General features: G+C 43.2%; 1 protein-coding gene across 1 annotated transcript in view; it reads left to right on the top strand.

The window, feature by feature from the left end:
* Positions 1 to 17,494, top strand: part of LOC129710391 (sodium channel protein type 2 subunit alpha-like) — a 241,316-nt gene that overhangs the window by 105,618 nt on the left and 118,204 nt on the right. Inside the window, exons 6-8 of the mRNA XM_055657358.1 lie at positions 4,992 to 5,083; positions 9,014 to 9,283; positions 12,891 to 12,954. Of these exons, the coding sequence (XP_055513333.1) occupies positions 4,992 to 5,083; positions 9,014 to 9,283; positions 12,891 to 12,954 (426 nt within the window). The remainder of the gene's footprint in view (positions 1 to 4,991; positions 5,084 to 9,013; positions 9,284 to 12,890; positions 12,955 to 17,494) is intronic.

The raw sequence follows: 17,494 nt of genomic DNA, 5'->3' as shown, positions 1-17,494 counted from the left end.
CAGAACCAGGAGTCACAGTTTAAGAATAAGCGGTAGGTCATTTAGAACTGAGATGAGGAAAAACCTTTTCACACTGAAAGTTGTGAATCTGTGGAATTCTCTGCCACAGAAGGCATTGGAGGCCAATTCACTGGATGTTTTCAAGAGAATTAGATTTAGCTCTTGGTGCTTAAGGAATCAAGGGATATGGGGAGAAGGTAGCAATGGGGTACTGATTTCAGATGATCAGTCATTGTCATATTGAATGGCGGTGCTGGCTCGAAGGGCCGAATGGCCTACTCCTGCACCTATTTTTCTATGTTTCTATACTTCTATGAATGGGTTCTCTTTAATGTTGTGTATAGACAGAAGGTATAATGCATGTAAGAATTTCATTGTTCAAATTTAGGACATATGATAATAAAACACTCTTGACTTTTGACTAATGCAAAGATTATTTTGTGACATTGATTTGTTTTATCACTGTTTTCCTTGCTAAACTACACTGGTTCTAGCACAACAGATCTACGCTCTTCATCTCCATGTCTATATCTCTTAGCTTCACCCCCTCACAATCTCTGTAACATGGGGTTTGTTTTTTAATCTTTATTTTTCAGGATGTGGGTGTCACTGATGAGGCCAGCTATCATTGTTCATCTCTCAGATGGTGCTACAACCCTTAAAATATGCAGAATCATTTCTGCTTCTATTACTAGTTAGTGGCTGGCAGACAGAAGCGCAATGCTTTCCCCTAGGGAGTGGCCTGTGGTGCACAAAGGACCATTACATGCACTTCATCAGTCATAAAACTGGCAGGATGCAACTCAGTGATTGCCCACCCTTGTACTTCCTTGTGCCTCAATTTTGGACTTACTTTCAGATCATTTATAATGTTATCTTCCTTCTTCCCCTTCCAGACTTTGGAGAATATTCTTTTTAGATTTAGTTTAAGTTTAGTTTTAATTTAGCTTAGTTTGGTTTAGTTTAGTTTGGTTTAGACAAAAATGCTGGAAAAACTCAGCGGGTGCAGCAGCATCTATGGAGCGAAGGAAATAGGCAACGTTTCAGGCCGAAACCCTTCTTCATACGTAGGGTGGGGAGAAGAAAGGATAAAGGAAGAGGAGGAGCCCAAGAGCTGAGGGAGAGATGAGAAGGGGAGGAGACAGCAAGGGTTACCGGAAATTGGAGAATTCAATGTTTATGCTGCTAGGGTGCAGACTGCCCAAGCGGAATATGAGGTGCTGCCCCTCCAATTTCCGGTGGCGCTCACTCTGGCCATGGAGGAGGCCCAGAATGTTTAGTTTAGTTTAGTTTAGGGATACAGCATGGAAACAGGCCCTTCAATCCATCGGGTCGGCACCGACCAATGATTACCTGTACATCAGTTCTTTTTTATTCCAATTTCACATCCTGTACCCCAGGGACAATTTACAGAAGTCAATTAACTTACAAACCTGCACATCTTTGGAATGTGGAAGGAAACCGGAGCACCCTGCGAAAACACCATGCGGTTTTCCACAGGGGGAGAATGTGCAAACCCCCTATAGACAGCACCCATAGTCAGGATTGAACCCGGGTCTCTGGCGCTGTAAAGCAGCTACTCTACCGCTGTGCCACCATGTCACCCTAATTTTGCGCATGGATTAGAGGGCAATAACTAAAGGAAGAGGTCAGACAGACTTGGATTGTTTTCTCTGGGACACTGTAGGATGAGGGAGATGTGATGGAAGTCTATAACATTATGAGAGGCACAGAGAAGATAAGTAGTCGGAATCTTTCCCCAGTTGGAAAACATCAAATAATGGAGGGCATAGGTTTAAAGTGAGAGGGGCAAAGATTAAAGGAGATGTGCTTGGCAAGTTTTATACACAGAGGGTGGTGAGTGTCTGGAACCTGCTCCTGGAGATGGTGGTGGAGGCAGATTCGATAGTGGAATTGAAGAGATTTTTGTATAGGTTCTTGAATACACAGGGAATGGAGGGATATGGTCCGAGTCAGCATGGATTTACGAAGTGGAAATCATGCTTGACTAATCTGGAATTTTTTGAGGATGTAATTTGGAAAATGGATAAGGGAGAGCCAGTGGATGTAGTGTACCTGGACTTTCAGAAAGCATTTGATAAGGTCCCACATAGGAGATTTGTGGGCAAAATTATGGCACATGGTATTGGCGGTAGGGTATTGACATGGATAGAGAATTGGTTGGCAGACAGGAAACAAAGAGTAGGAATAAACGGGTCTGCCTGCCTGCTTTCAGAATGGCAGGCAGTGGCGAGTGGAGTGCCGCAAGGCTCGGTGCTGGGACCGAAGCTATTTACAATATACATTAATGATTTAGATAATGGAATTAAAAGTAACATTAGCAAATTTGCAGATGACACAAAGCTGGGTGGCAGTGTGAACTGTGAGGAGGATGCTAGGAGGATGCAGGGTGACTTGGACGGGTTTGGTGAATGGGAGGATGCATGGCAGATGCAGTTTAATGTGGATAAAAATGAGGTAGTACACTTTGGTTGCAAAAGCAGGAAGGGAAAATATTATCTGAATTGTGTCAAGTTGGGAAAAGGGGAAGTACTACGAGATCTGGGGGCCTTGTTCATCAGTCACTGAAAGTAAGCATGCAGGTACAGCAGGCAGTAAAGAAAGCTAATGGCATGTTGGCCTTCATAACAAGAGGAGTTGAGTATAGGAGCAAACACATCCTTCTGCAGTTGTACAGGGCCCTGGTGAGACCACAACTTGAATATTGTGTGCAATTTTGGTCTTCAAATTTGAGAAAGGAAATTCTTGCTATTGAGGGAGCGCAGCGTAGGTTCACGAGGTTAATTCCCGGGATGGCGGGACTGAGAGAATGGAGCAACTGGGCTTGTATACACTGGAATTTAGAAGGATGAGAGGAGTACTTATTGAAACATATAAGATTATTAAGGGATTGGGCTCGCTAGAGGCAGGAAACATTTTCCCAATGATGGGGTAGTCCAGATCCAGGGCCACAGTTTATGAATAAGGGGTAGGCCATTTAGAATGGAGATGAAGAAAAACTTTTTGACCCAGTGAGTTGTGAATCTGTGGAATTCTCTGCCTCAGAAGGCAGTGGAGACCAATTCTCTGGTTGCTTTCAAGAGAGAGTTAGATAGAGCTCTTCAAGATAGCGGAGTCAAGGGATATGGGGAGGGGGCAGGAACGGGGTGCTGATTGTGGAGGATCAGCCATGATCAGAGTGAATGGCGGTGCTGGCTCGAAGGGCCGAAATGCCTGCTCCTTCACCTATTGTCTATTGTCTATTGATAATGTGCAGGGCAATGAGAGCTGTGCTTGGCATCATGTTTGGTGCAGACGGCATGAGTCAAAAGGCCTATTCCTGTGCAGTTCTGTTTTATGTTTTATGTTCTATGTCAATATTTGGCAAAAACCTGTGCATTTTAGTTTCTTCACAATGTCATAGCCATACTGAGAGAGGGCTGCCTTGTCAGAGTTGCTGGGACTCGAGGCCGTGCCTGTCTGGCCATGAATGCAGTACCTATCTTGTAACGTTATTGAAAGGAGATTAAAGAATTCTTCCAAAGTTGTGATCGATGTTTATTTGACAATAGACAATGGACAACAGGCGCAGGAGTAGGCCATTTGGCCCTTCCAGCCAGCACCGCAATTCAATGTGATCATGACTGATCATCCCCAATCAGTACCCGTTCCTGCCTTCTCCCCATGTCCCCTGACTCCACTATTTTTAAGAGCCCTATCTAGCTCTTTCTTGAAAACATCGAGAGAACCTGCATCCACCGCCCTCTGAGGCAGAGAATTCCACAGACTCACCACTCTATGTGAAAAAAAGTGTTTCCTCGTCACCGTTCTAAATGGCTTACTCCTTATTCTTAAACTGTGACCCCTGGTTATGTTTAGTTTATTTTCGAGATACAGCGTGGAAACTGGTCCTTCGGCCCCCCGTGTCCGCACCGACCAACGATCCCCGCACATTAACACTATCCTACATGCACTAGGGACAAATTTCACATTTATACCAAGCCAATTAGCCTACAAGCTTGTACGTCTTTGGAGTGTGGGAGGAAAAAGAAGATCTCAGAGAAAACCCACACAGATCACGGGAAGAACGTACAAACTCCGTACAGCCACCACCCGTATCGGGATCAAACTTGGGGCTCTGGCGCTGCAAGTGCTGTAAGGCAGCAACTCTACTGCTGCGCCACCGTACCGTCCTATCCCTCAACCAAAATCACCAGGAAAGGCCTAGCACCCTGGTGCAGTGGTTGCAGCGCCAGGGACCCAGGTTCGTTCATAACTACGGGTGCTGTCTGTACAGAGTTTGTACATTCTTACTGTGATGGTGTGGGTTTTCTCTTAGTGCTCCAATTTCCTCCCACACTCCAAAAACTTACAGGTTTGTGGGTTAAAGTGCTTCGGTAAAATTGCAAATGTTCCCTAGTTTGCAGGACAGTGATAGTGTGCGGGGATCATTGGTCAGCGCGGACTTGGTTGGCCGAAGGGCCTGTTTCCACGCTGACTCGCTAAACTCAACTAAACACTAAAAATAGAATATCAGCTCATTCATTTGTCATTTGTAGAATCTTGACTGAGCCATCTTGTATCAAATACCCTGCGTGAGATTCGAGGGTTATAGCTGCAAGATCTGCAAGTTCTTCCTCATTTATAAGCAATTCCTGCTTGCAGTCTTAATAAAGCCAGTAATCTAATCTACCACCATTAATATAGTGGGTAAATACATTTATTATCAGTGGTCTAACATACCTTTCCTGAGAATTACCTTTTGGCAATTCTTCAATTCTTTTTCACAATTTCACATCTTTTAAATAAGTGTGCGACTTTTTTTTGCAAAACTTCAGTTTAATTTTGCATATTTATGGAGAGGCATTGTAATGAAATGATGGGAATTGGAAGTTCTCAATCATCTGTAAATGAGAGGGTGAATATTGTGTTCTCTGAAACAACAGCATGTAATAAAACTTAGCTGCTGTCTCTCTGCTGTTCTTGATTAGATACCTGACTGAATTTGTGGATTTGGGTAACGTTTCTGCTTTAAGAACCTTTCGTGTTCTGCGGGCACTGAAAACCATCACAGTTATTCCAGGTACGTGCTGGGCAACTAACGGGGTGTCAGATGTTCCCATTCCTTTACAATACAGCAGTTAGAACTGCTCTTTGATTGTTCATCAATAAGTTCACTGTCGGAAGGTTTCCTGTCTTGTAGCGTTAGATGTGGACACAACAAAACTGCAGATGCTGGTTTACAAGAAAAGTGCTGGAGTAACTCAACGGGTCAGGCAGCATCCCTGGAGAACATGGATAGGTGACATTTTAGGTTTGAGGAAAGGTGCCAATCTGAAACATCAGCTGTCCATGTTCCCCAGTGCCAGTTAGATGATGGAAACGCTGTTCCCAAACATCTTAAAAGGAAGGATGTACTGTAACTATATGGATAACAGTGCACCCATTCTTGTAATAGAACATAGAACCGTACAGCACAAGAACAGGCCCATAATGCTGGAGTAACTCAGCGGAACAAGCAGCATCTCTGGGTGAAAGGATTGGGTGATGTTTCGGGGTTAGGCCCTTCTTTAGAGTGAGCTGAACAAGAACAGACCCATTGTCCATGCTGAACATGATGCCAAGACCATCTCTTATCTACCTGCACATAACCAAAATCCTGCCATTCCCTGCATATTCTTACACTTGACCATAAGCTTCTAAAATGCCACTATCATATTTGCCTCAACCACCAACCCTGGCAGCACATTCCAGGCACTTACCACTCTCTTCGTAAAAAAAAAAGATTATCTGACAATCTTTATGGAACAAAAGATTCCCTGACCATCTTGATACCTTAGAGACAATAGACAATAAACAATAGGTGCAGGAGTAGGCCATTTGGCCCTTCGAGCCAGCCATTCAATATGATCATGGCTGATCACCCCCAATCTAAATGGCTTACTCCTTATTCTTAAACTGTGGCCCCTGGTTCTGGACTCCCCCAACATCGGGAACCTGTTTCCTGCCTCTAGCATGTCCAAGCCCTTAACAATGTTATATGTTTCAATGAGATACCCTCTCATCCTTCTAAACTCCATAGTGTACAAGCCCAGCTGCTCCATTCTCTCAGCATATGACAGTCCCGCCATCCCGGGAATTAACCTTGTAAACCTGTGCTGCGCTCTCTCAATAGCAAGAATGTCCTTCCTCAAATTAGTTGACCAAAACTGCACACAATACTCCAGGTCTCACTAGGGCTCTGTACAACCGCAGAAGGACCTATTTGCTCCTTTGTTCCGATTAAGACCAAAGAGACTTTAGGAAACAGGCCCTTCGGCCCACCGAGTTCTCGCCGACCAACGATCATCCCGTACACTAGCACTATCCTACACACACAAGAGACAATTTACAATTTTACAGAAGGCAATTAACTTGCAAACCTCCACGTTTTGGAGAGTGGGAGGAAACTAGTGCACCCGGGGTAAACCTACGTGGTCAAGGGGAAAACGTACAAACTCTATACAGACAGCACCTGTAGTCAGGATCGAACCAGGGTCTCTAGCGCTGTAAGACAGCAACTACAGCCCTAAATCACCTTTAAACTTTGCTGCTCTCGATTTCAAGCAATGTCATTCTCTCCTTAACAGAGAAGTGGGACAGAGCATGAAAAAAAAACTCTGAAAACCCTCGAGAATCTTCAATATTTGTAAACAGTAACACAAAACTGCAGTGTTATGAATAAAAGCAATTACACAGAGTTCATTGGAGCTGGCCAACAAGAGGGATGTTAATCCCACAGAATGGAATTCCACTCATTTCAGCTCCCGCTGTCAGTATCCCCTTGAAAGCAATGCATTGACAGGTGCACAGTAGAGTTCCCACCACATTGCCCTAACAATATGCCACGACTCTGAAAAGGAATTTGTGTCAGTAATCTAATGCTCAATTAGGATTTTTTTTTTAAATCTTCTCCGAAACCCACCCGTGAGTACAATGTCCAAATGTTGGCTCCCTGGAATGCTTTTGCAAGCTGGCAGATTTACATTCCTCTCTCAGAAACGACAGGCCCGATTCTAACCAGCGCATTTTGTTGATCCATCAGGAATAAACAATTTGCCACAATGGAAGTTTCATTGTAAGGCATTAAGCTGCAGTGGCTGCCAAATAAGATCATGTCTCAAGGGCAGGACAGAAAATTATCAAATAGAATATAAGCAGAAAGCAAGACAAAAAGTGTTGGAGTAACTCAGCGGGTCAGGCAGCGTAACAAAGAGGGACTCAGCGTGGAGGGGGTGCTGAGATCTAAGAGGGACCATTGGGGACTGTAATGAATACTATGTAACCTTGTGGGTGCCCTGTACATGGCGATTCTTTGCATACCTTGTGTATAAGTCATAAGGTCATGAGGAATAGGAGTAAAATCAGGTCATTCGGCCCATCAAATCTATTCCGCCATTCAATCATGGCTGATCTATCTCTCCCTCCGAACCCCATTCTCCTGCCTTCACCCCATAACCTCTGACAACTGTACAAATCAAGAATCTTTCTTCCGCTACCTTAAAAATATCCACTGACTTGGCCTCCACAGGCTTCTGTAGCAAAGAATTCCACAGATTCACCACCCTCTGTCTAAATAAATTTCTCTTCATCTCCTTCCTAAAAGAACATCCTTTTATTCTGAACAGTTCTAGGTGTCAACTGCTCTAAATCGGTGAGATCAAGCGCAGGCTTGGCGATCGCTTCGCCCAACACCTCCGCTCAGTTCACCTTAACCAACCTGATCTCCCGGTGGCTCAGCACTTCAACTCCCCCTCCCATTCCGAATTAGACCTTTCTGTCCTGGGCCTCCTCCATGGCCAGAGTGAGTCCCAACACAAATTGGAGGTGCAGCACCTCATATTTTGCTTGGGTAGTTTACACTACAGCGGTATGAACATTGACTTCTCCAGTTTCAAGTCAAGAGTCAAGTCAAGAGTCAAGAGAGTTTATTGTCATTTGTCCCTGATAAGACAATGAAATTCTTGCTTTGCTTCAGCACAACAGAACATAGTAGGCATTGACTACAAAACAGATCATTGTGTCCATATACCATTGTATAAGTAAATACATGAATAAATAAACTGATAAAGTGCAAATAACAGATAGTGGGCTATTAATGTTCAGAGTTTTGTCCGAGCCAAGTTTAATAGCCTGATGGCTGTGGGGAAGTAGCTATTCCTGAACCTGGTCATTGCAGTCTTCAGGCTCCTGTACCTTCTACCAAAAGGTAGCAGGGGGATGAGTGTGTGGACAGGATGGTGTGGGTCTATGATGATACTGCTAGCCTTTTTGAGGCAGTGATTTCAGGTAGTCCTTGCTTTCTCCCTCCTTCCCCTACCCTTCCCAGCTCTCCCACAGCCGACTGTCTCCACCTCTTCCTTTCTTTATCCTGCACCCCCACCCCCCCACATCAGACTGAAGAAGGGTCTCGACCCGAAACATTACCTATTCCGCTACATAGGTGCTGCCTCACCCGCTGAATTTTTCCAGCATTTATGTCTACCTTCCTTTTATTTTGAGGCTATAGCCTCTAGACCTAGACTCTCCCACTAGTGGAAACATCATCTCCACATCCACTCTATCCAGGCCTGGTATGTAAAAAAATGAATGTCACATATGATAATAAAGTCAATCAATCCATCAATCTTCTCTGGAGAACACGGATAGCTGACATTTTGCATCCTGAGAAAGTTACTCCAGCACTTTGTGCCTTTTAAAAAAATTAAATCAGCATCTGCAATTCCTTCTGTCTCAGACCAGAAAACAACCAGCAGAGGGATTTCTCAAAGTTGTGCGAAAAATCTCTAAAAAGCTGTGCTATTATATACAACTATTGTAGTTAGAAATTAAACCCCTTTTGCACTAAATTTTAAGGCAATTCCATGGCCGCCATTGCTTTGCAAACATTGAAAAAAATGCATGGGTGATATTAAACAAATCATATCACAGGATTAGGATGCATTGTAACAGTTGTTATTTTTCTCTTTGCTAGGACTAAAAACCATTGTTGGAGCTCTGATCCAATCGGTGAAGAAATTAGCGGACGTGATGATTCTGACCGTTTTCTGTTTAAGTGTGTTTGCACTTATTGGTCTCCAGCTGTTTATGGGAAATTTGAAAAACAAATGTGTGATATGGCCTCCATCAGACGAATTATTTTACAATAGTACCTTCATCCAGAACGGGTCAGGGATGGACAATGATACCCTGATTGGTAACCACAATGGCAGTTTTAACCAACATGCCTACATTAATAATGAAGGTACAGTCTGTGCAATTACCACATATTCTGATAATATCTTCTTCTTGGGCAGCTGGTTGGGATCAAAGATTAGTTTTTTTCTGAAGTTAGACCCAAGGTGCTGGAGTAGGGTCAGGCAACCTCTCTGGAGTGAAGGAATCGAGACCCTTCTTCAGACTGAGAGTCAGGGAAGAGGGAAACTAGAGACGTGGAAGGGTACAAAGAGAATGTAAGGTGTGAAAAGGATAGATCAAAGCAGACGATGCTCCAGGAAATGTAGACTGGTTCATTGTTGACTGAGGGGAAGTGGACAACGAGGCATACAAACGGTAAAACTAATCAGGAGGAGTAGGGTGCGGAGGATGTTGCCTGGACTCGAGGGCATGAGCTATATGAAGAGGTTGAGCAGATTCGGACAATTCTTTGGAGTGCAGAAAGATGAGGGGTGATCTTACAGAGGTGTACAAAACCATGAGAGGACTAGACTGGGTAAACGCACAGAGTCTCTTGCCCAGAGTAGGGGAATTGAGAACCAGAGGACATGGTTTTAAGGTGAGGTGGGAAATATTTTATAAGCATCCGAGGAGGAACTTTTTCACACAAAGGGTGTTGGGCATATGGAATAAGCTGCCAGAGGAGGAGAACTGTCTGAACTGTATTGCCTTCCACCACAGTGAAGAATGCTGTGGTGGATGTCTGTGTTGAATTAGGTTGTGTCTTATGTCCTTTTTTAATTGTAACGCTGCATGCTAGATTCATTTCACTGCACCTTATGGTGCATGTGACAAATACATTTCAAACTTTGAACCTTTGAACCATTGAAGTAGTTGAGGCACTTACTATCGTAACGGTTAAGAAACATTCAGACTGGTACAAGGAATGGACAGGTTTAGAGGGATATGGGCCAAACACTGGAAGGTGGAACTAGTGTAGATGGAACATGATGGTTGTTGTGGGATAGGTTGGGCTAAATTACCTGTTTCCGTGCTGTTTGAGTCTCTGTCTATGATCTGTTTACTGTAGCTTGACAGTAGCTTGGTTGACCTTTGTTCTGGGGGTTAAGCACTACATGTTGAACAGTGTACCCTTACTCCCGTGGATTATACCGACTCTATTTGTTTGTTGAAGTCGAGGTGCAGCATAGGATTGAAAAGGTGGTCTGACATCGGTCTTCATCAAGATTAATATCCATCTGAACTCCAATAATCTCTGAACTCAGTAATACATTTTCAAACAAAAAAAAATCTTACCAAAAAATGTATCATATTTGGTCAATTAAATGCATGAACATAAATAAACATTCCATTATTGTCTATAAACATCTGAACTATTAAAAAAGCTATTTTTTTTTCCTTCTTCAAAATTCTACCCATTTTATTGACCCACTAGTACAATCCTCTCTCTAATTGTACCAAACATAGACAGTATGTCTGCTGACTTGATCTTTTAATTATTTTTTGTGTATATACATATCTGGTTTGAACTTTTTCCAACCACTCGGATAACTAGTCATCACAAAGTACCTGGGTCACAATTTCAGAAGCTCTTAAAATTTAGCATTCTTGATACTGTAGTCACAGATGTTGAGTAATAGTAACGGAAATGGTCTATATGTGCATGCATTTAACAGAAGAAATTTTTATAACTTCAGGTTAGAAGCATTTTTTATTGTTCTTATTTCTCCATATGTTCTATCCCAGTGTGGTGTTACTTTGTAAGCAAATAATTGTTTTGATTAAAAAATACAACGTGGCAACAGGCCCTTCGGCCCACCGAATCAACTGATTGCTCAATCAACTAGTTCCATGCTATCCCACTTTCTCATCCACTCCCTACACACTAGGGGCAATTTACAGTCTAATTAACCTACAAACCTGCATGTCATGGGGATGTGGGAGGAAAGTGGAGCACCTGAAGGAAACCCACACAGACATAGGGAAAACGTGCAAACTTCACACAGACAGCATCCGAGATCAGGATCGAACCCGTGTCTCTGGCTCTGAAGCAGCAGCTTCAGAGCCAGATACATAGTTCAGAGCAGGTATGCCTAGCAGAGCAGGTAAGAATGGTTCATAGCAGGTATGCTACCATTGTGCCATTTTGCTATACATTGTAGTGACAAAGCTGAAGCCATTACTCCTCCTTTACCTTTGAAAATAATACAATTGCAGTACTACAGGATGATGAAAAATTATTTCACCTATTCATGTTAGGAGTCTGGAACTCAGTGACTCTAAAGAGGCAGAGGCAGAAAGCGTCATCACGTTTAAACTGTCCATGTAGACTTGGCACGATGTGAACCCGGTGTGGGAATGGTTAGATTGGGAATTTTGTTTTAGAACCAGCACTGACAAGATGGACTGAATGACCTCATTTTGTGTCATAAGTTATCTGCCGTTCTACCATGCAATGCATTTTAAAGGGTAACTCAATAAGGTTCAAATCGATAACCACACAATTATCTAAACTACACATTTGGATCCTACTAGAAATAAAGATAAGAGAGACAACTAACAGGAGATTCCAAACAAAGTTAAGTGCAGAAAGGAGTAGATACCAATATCAGGGAGAGAACATTCCACAGTTGCGAAAGACCTCGAGGGTCTGAGCTATGGGGAGAGTTTGAGTAGACTGGGACCCTATTCCCTGGAGCGCAGGAGGATGGGGGGTGATCATATAGAGGTGTATGACATCATGAGAGGAATAGATCGGGTAGATGCACCGAGTCTCTTGCCCAGGGGAATCGAGAACCAAAGGGCATAGGTTTAAAGTGAAGGGGGAAAGATTTTATAGGTACATGAGGGGTAACCTTTTAATGCAAAGGGTGGTGGATGTCGTCCACAGAGCGCAGAGGATTATTGGGACACAGCTACCAGCCTTGGAGGGCATCTACCACACACGGTGCCTCAGGAAGGCCGTCAGCATCCATAAAGACTCCTCACACCCTTGTAACGGACTGTTCGAACTACTTCCCTCCAGCAGACGTTACAAGGCCTTCTACGCCCGAATCTCCAGACTCAGGAATAGCTTCATTCCCAGAGCTATAGCGGCTCTGAACCGGCCCTGCTGAGTGCCCCCCATCCCCCCCTGGACTGTCTCCCTCAGATGGTCACGTCGCACAGACACATCTGCACTTTAGTCTGTTTGAACTGTTTTGACTATTTTACTGTTCTTTTTACAATCCATTTTCTCGGGATATCTAAATCCAAATGTTATTAATTATTTATGTTATGACATCGGTTGGAAGCTGCAGACCAAATCTTGTTGCGCTTATGTGCAATGACAATAAAAGATATTATTATTATTATTATTATTATTATTATTATTATGTATGGAATGAGCTGCTGGAGGAGGTAGTTGAGGCAGGTACTCTCGCAACATTTAAGGAGAAACATCTTCAGATACAGGGACAGGACATATTTAGAGGGATAGGGGTCAAACGCAGCCAAGTGGGACTCGTGTAGATGGGATGTGTTGGTCTGTGTGGGCAAGTTGGGCCAAAGGGCCTGTTTCCACACTGTATGACTATGACCTTAACATCACAGAGGAAGTCATTGTTTTTTGAGTATATCTTTGTGCGACCTAAGAATGCTAAAGATATTTTTGTATTTCTCTTTGAACCTCCAAGAAAATCAGTACTTCCTTGAAGATTCTCTTGATGCTCTGCTATGTGGGAATGCCTCAGATGCTGGGTAAGTAGTCTCCTGTTATCCTCAACTCCTGAGCGAACAACTGTATTGTCAGGCTGACGAAACCTCCAACTGTGCCTATAACTGCATGCTTGCTTCAATACTGAGCTGCAGGAATGTGCAGCAATCACTAATGCTGTAGGATGAGGTTGATCTGGAGCCACCATCTTTATGGAAGGCAAGTCTGGAGTTGACATGGCTGACATGTAACACAACTGCCAGTTGTTGATGATAAATCTCTGAACAAGTGCACAAGTGCAAAGAGGTGGTCTTAAGGGGAATTAAAAGGGTGTAATTCCCTCTGTAGTCTATTTTTACCATTCTGCTTTGCATATCTTCAGCCAGGGTGCCTAATTCAGAAGGTTACGTTTTCAATTCACACCCCAGAAATCGGAGTGTATAATTTGATTTTATCCTCTCGTTCAGCGTAGAGGTGTTCTTCACTTCTATTTTTTTTTTATTGCTGTCCCTTTCTCCATCATCCCCGCTCTCTCACATTCTTCACCCAGGCCGGTAGTTGTGGATTAAACATAATGGTTCCACAAATCTATCACCTAATCTGATTTGGTCTCCAGGATTCGAGGAGACAGCATTATTTACAATAATCTCTTCCCATTGTGCTAAATCCAAAGATGTACAACTAAGTTAAGGGCCTGTCCCGCTTTCACGACCTAATTCACGACCTCTGCCGAGTTTGACCTTGACACATACTCGCAGCATGGTCGTCACAAGGTCGTAGGAGGTTGCAGGAGGTCGTAGGTAGGTCGTAGCAGGCCGTAACGCTAGTCGTAGGTACTTGTGGCATCAAGTAGGTCGGGGCGTTTTTTCTAGCCTGATGAAAAATATCCACGAGTAAAAAAGGTTGTGAATTAGGTTGCGAAAGTGGGACAGGCACTTTACAAATCCAACCTTTGCTAAGCATCTTCAAGCTGGAAAATAGAAAGATCTAAATAATTGTCTGGAGATTTTAATGGGATTGACAACAACTGATTGTCCAGGTCTCTGGTGACTGAGTTATGCACTGATCTATATCTCCTCTTCCCTACATCAGGAAAACAACACCGGATATTTCTGGTGGGAATGATTAAAGTAGATGTAAACACTTACTTTATTCTCGCTATTATGACAACTAAAGACAATCTTCAATTTTTTCTTGTTTAATTTTACCATCTTTAATTTACCATCTTTAATCAAATCTCCAAATAATGTGAGAATTGTACATATAGAAACATAGAAAATAGGTGCAGGAGGAGGCAGGCCCTACAAGTCCATGCCGAACAAATTTTTTTCCCCTTAGTCCCACCTGCCTGCACTCGTACCATAACCCTCCATTCCCTTCTCATCCATATGCCTATCCAATTTATTTTTAAAATGGCCCTTCGAGCCTCTCTGCGTAAAGAGTTCCCCCCATATTACCCCACCACCATTCATTGTGATCATGGCTGATAGTCTCCTATCAATAACCCGTGCCTGCCTTCTCCCCATATCCCTTGACTCCACTAGCCCCTAGAGCTCTATCTAACTCTCTCTTAAATCCATCCAGTTACTTGGCCTCCACTGCCCTCTGTGGCAGGGAATTCCATAAATTCACTACTCTCTGGGTGAACATTTTTTTTCTCACCTCGGTCTTAAATGACCTCCCCTTTATTCTAAAACTGTGGCCCCTGGTTCTGGACTCGCCCCACATTGGGAACATTTTTCCTGCATCTAGCTTGTCCAGTCCTTTTATAATTTTATATGTTTCTATAAGATCCCCTCATCCTTCTAAACTCCAGTGAATACAAGCATAGTCTTTCAATCTTTCCTCATGTGATAATCCCGGCATCCCAGAGATCAATCTCGTGAACCTACGCTGCACTGCCTCAATCACAAGGATGTCCTTCCTCAAATTAGGATACCAAAACGGTACACAATACTCCAGATGTGGTCTCACCAGAGCCCTTTTCAACTGCAGAAGAACCTCTTTACTCCTATACTGAAATCCTCTTGTTATGAAGGCGAACATTCCATTAGCTTTCTTCACTGCCTGCTGTACCTGTAAGCTAACTTTCAGTGACCGGTGTACAAGGACGCCCAGGTCTCGCTGCACCTCCCCCTTACCTAACCTAACCCCATTGAGATAATAATCTGCCCCCTTGTTTTTGCCGCCAAAGTGGATAACCTCATATTTATCTGTATTATACTGCATCTGCCATGCATCTGCCCACTCACTCAACCTGTCCAGGTCACCTTGCAACCTCCAATTATCCTCTTCACAGTTCACACTGCCACCCAGCTTTGTGTCATCCGCAAACTTGCTAGTGTTGCTCCTAATCCCATCTTCCAAATCATTAATATATATGGTAAACAGTTGCGGCCCCAACACAGAGACTTGCGGCACTCCACTCGCCACTGCCTGCCATTCTGAAAGGGACCCGTTCACTCCTACTCTTTGCTTCCAGTCTGCCAACCAAATTTCTATCCATGTCAACACCCTACCCCCAATATCATGTACTCTAATTTTAGTCACCAGTCTCCCATGCGGGACCTTATCAAAGGCTTTCTGAAAGTCTAGATGCACTACATCCACTGGCACCCCTTCATCCATTTTACTTGTCACAACCTCAAAAAATTCCAGAAGATTAGTCAAGCATGATTTCCCTTTCATAAATCCATGTTGACTTGGACTAATCCTTTTACTGCTATCCAAATCCCCCATTATTACCTCTTTAATAATTGACTCCAGCATCTTTCCCACCACTGAAGTCAGGCTAACTGGTCTGTATTTCCCCGTTTTCTCCCTCGCTCCTTTCTTGAAAAGTGGAATAACATTAGCTATCCTCCAATCCACAGGAACTGATCCTGTATCTATTGAACATTGGAAAATGATCCCTGAGGACCCTGGGATGCAGACCATCAGCACCAGGGGATTTATCATCTTTCAGTCCCATTAGCCTACCCAATACTATTTCTCGCCTAATGAAAATTTATTTCAGTTCCTCTACCCCCTTAGATCCTCTGTCCTCCAGTACATCTGGGAGATTGTTTGTGTCTTCCTTAGTGAAGACAGATCTGAAGTATCAATTCAACTCTTCTGCCATTTCCTTGTTGCCCATAATAATTTCACCCGTCTGCCTTCAAGGGACCTACATTTGGCTTTGCTACTCTTTTTCCGTTAACATATCTAAAGAAGCTTTTACTGTCCTTCTTTATATTCCTGGCCAGCTTCCCCTCGTACTTCATCTTTTCAGCCCGTATTGCCCGTTTTGTTTCCTTCTATTGTCCTATGAAAGTTTCCAGCTACTGTTTGCTGTGTTATACATCTTTTCTTTTAGTTATATTCTATCCCTAACTTCTCTTGTCAGCCACGTTTGCCTCCTAGTCCCCTTAGAATCTTTCTTCCTTTTTAGAATGAAATTATCCCGCGTCTTCCAGATTATGCCCAGAAATTCCTACCATTGCTGTCCCCCATGTCATTCCTGCTAGGATCCCTTTCCAGTCTACCTTGGCCAGCTCCCCTCTCATGCCTTCATAGTCTCCTTTGTTCAACTGCATCACCCGTACTTCCGATTTAAAGTTCTCCTTCTCAAATTGCAGATTAAAACTAATCATATTATGATCACTACCTCCAAGCGGTTCCTTTACCTCGAGTTCTCTTATCATATCGGGTTCATTGGACAACACTAAATCCAGAATTGCCTTTTCTCTGATCGGCACCATTACAAGCTGCTCTAAGAATCCATCTCGGAGGCATTCTACAAACTCTGTTTCTTGGGGTCCTGAACCAACCTGATTTTCCCAGTCTACCTACATATTGAAATCTCCCATCACCACAGTGGCATTACCTTTGTTACATGCCAGTTTTAACTGCTGCAACTTACACCCTAGATCCGGGCTACTATTTGGGGGTCTGTAGATAACACCAATTAGTGTCTTCTTGCCTTTACAATTCCTCAACTCAATCCACAGTGATTCTACCACGTCAGTCCCTATGTCTTCCCTCGCAAGGGACTGAATTCCATCCCTCACCAGCAGAGCTACCACCCCTCCTCTGTCCACCTGCATGTCCTTTCTATAGGATGTATCATTGGGTAGTTTATAATATTCATGTGCTTTTTTCTGATAATATGTTTAGTATATATAAATGTGTTGAATGCTGTGACATCTCTTGATATTCCAAAGAAAATCAGGTAACAACAAACTACAGTAATTCACTGGCTACAACCGGCAGATAGTAGATGATAATAAGCACCAGATCCCACCTCAACCCAAGGCTTCTGCAGCATTTGAATGTGTATTATTGATTATAGTTTACCATAATCACTGAAAGCACTTCAGTTTCACATTAAGAGAATGACGGACTTTCCGAGACATAATATTATAGACGAGGTTTTATTCTTTAGCCATTGCCTGCCTTTTCAAATAAGTGGATGAACTCTTTGTAGGTGTGCAAGAGTATGTTATCAGTGTTATTACCAAAGATTATTCTTCAGCTTTCTCCATTGAACGAGATGACCTGCTTATTTATTTCATTGTTGCTCCCTTGGCTGTGCTGAAGGAAAAT

The sequence above is a fragment of the Leucoraja erinacea genome, chromosome 27, assembly GCF_028641065.1.
Source record: "Leucoraja erinacea ecotype New England chromosome 27, Leri_hhj_1, whole genome shotgun sequence".
Classification (NCBI taxonomy): domain Eukaryota; kingdom Metazoa; phylum Chordata; class Chondrichthyes; order Rajiformes; family Rajidae; genus Leucoraja; species Leucoraja erinaceus.
Note: the sequence above shows the minus strand (reverse complement) of the source record. Positions and strands in the feature narration are given on the sequence as shown.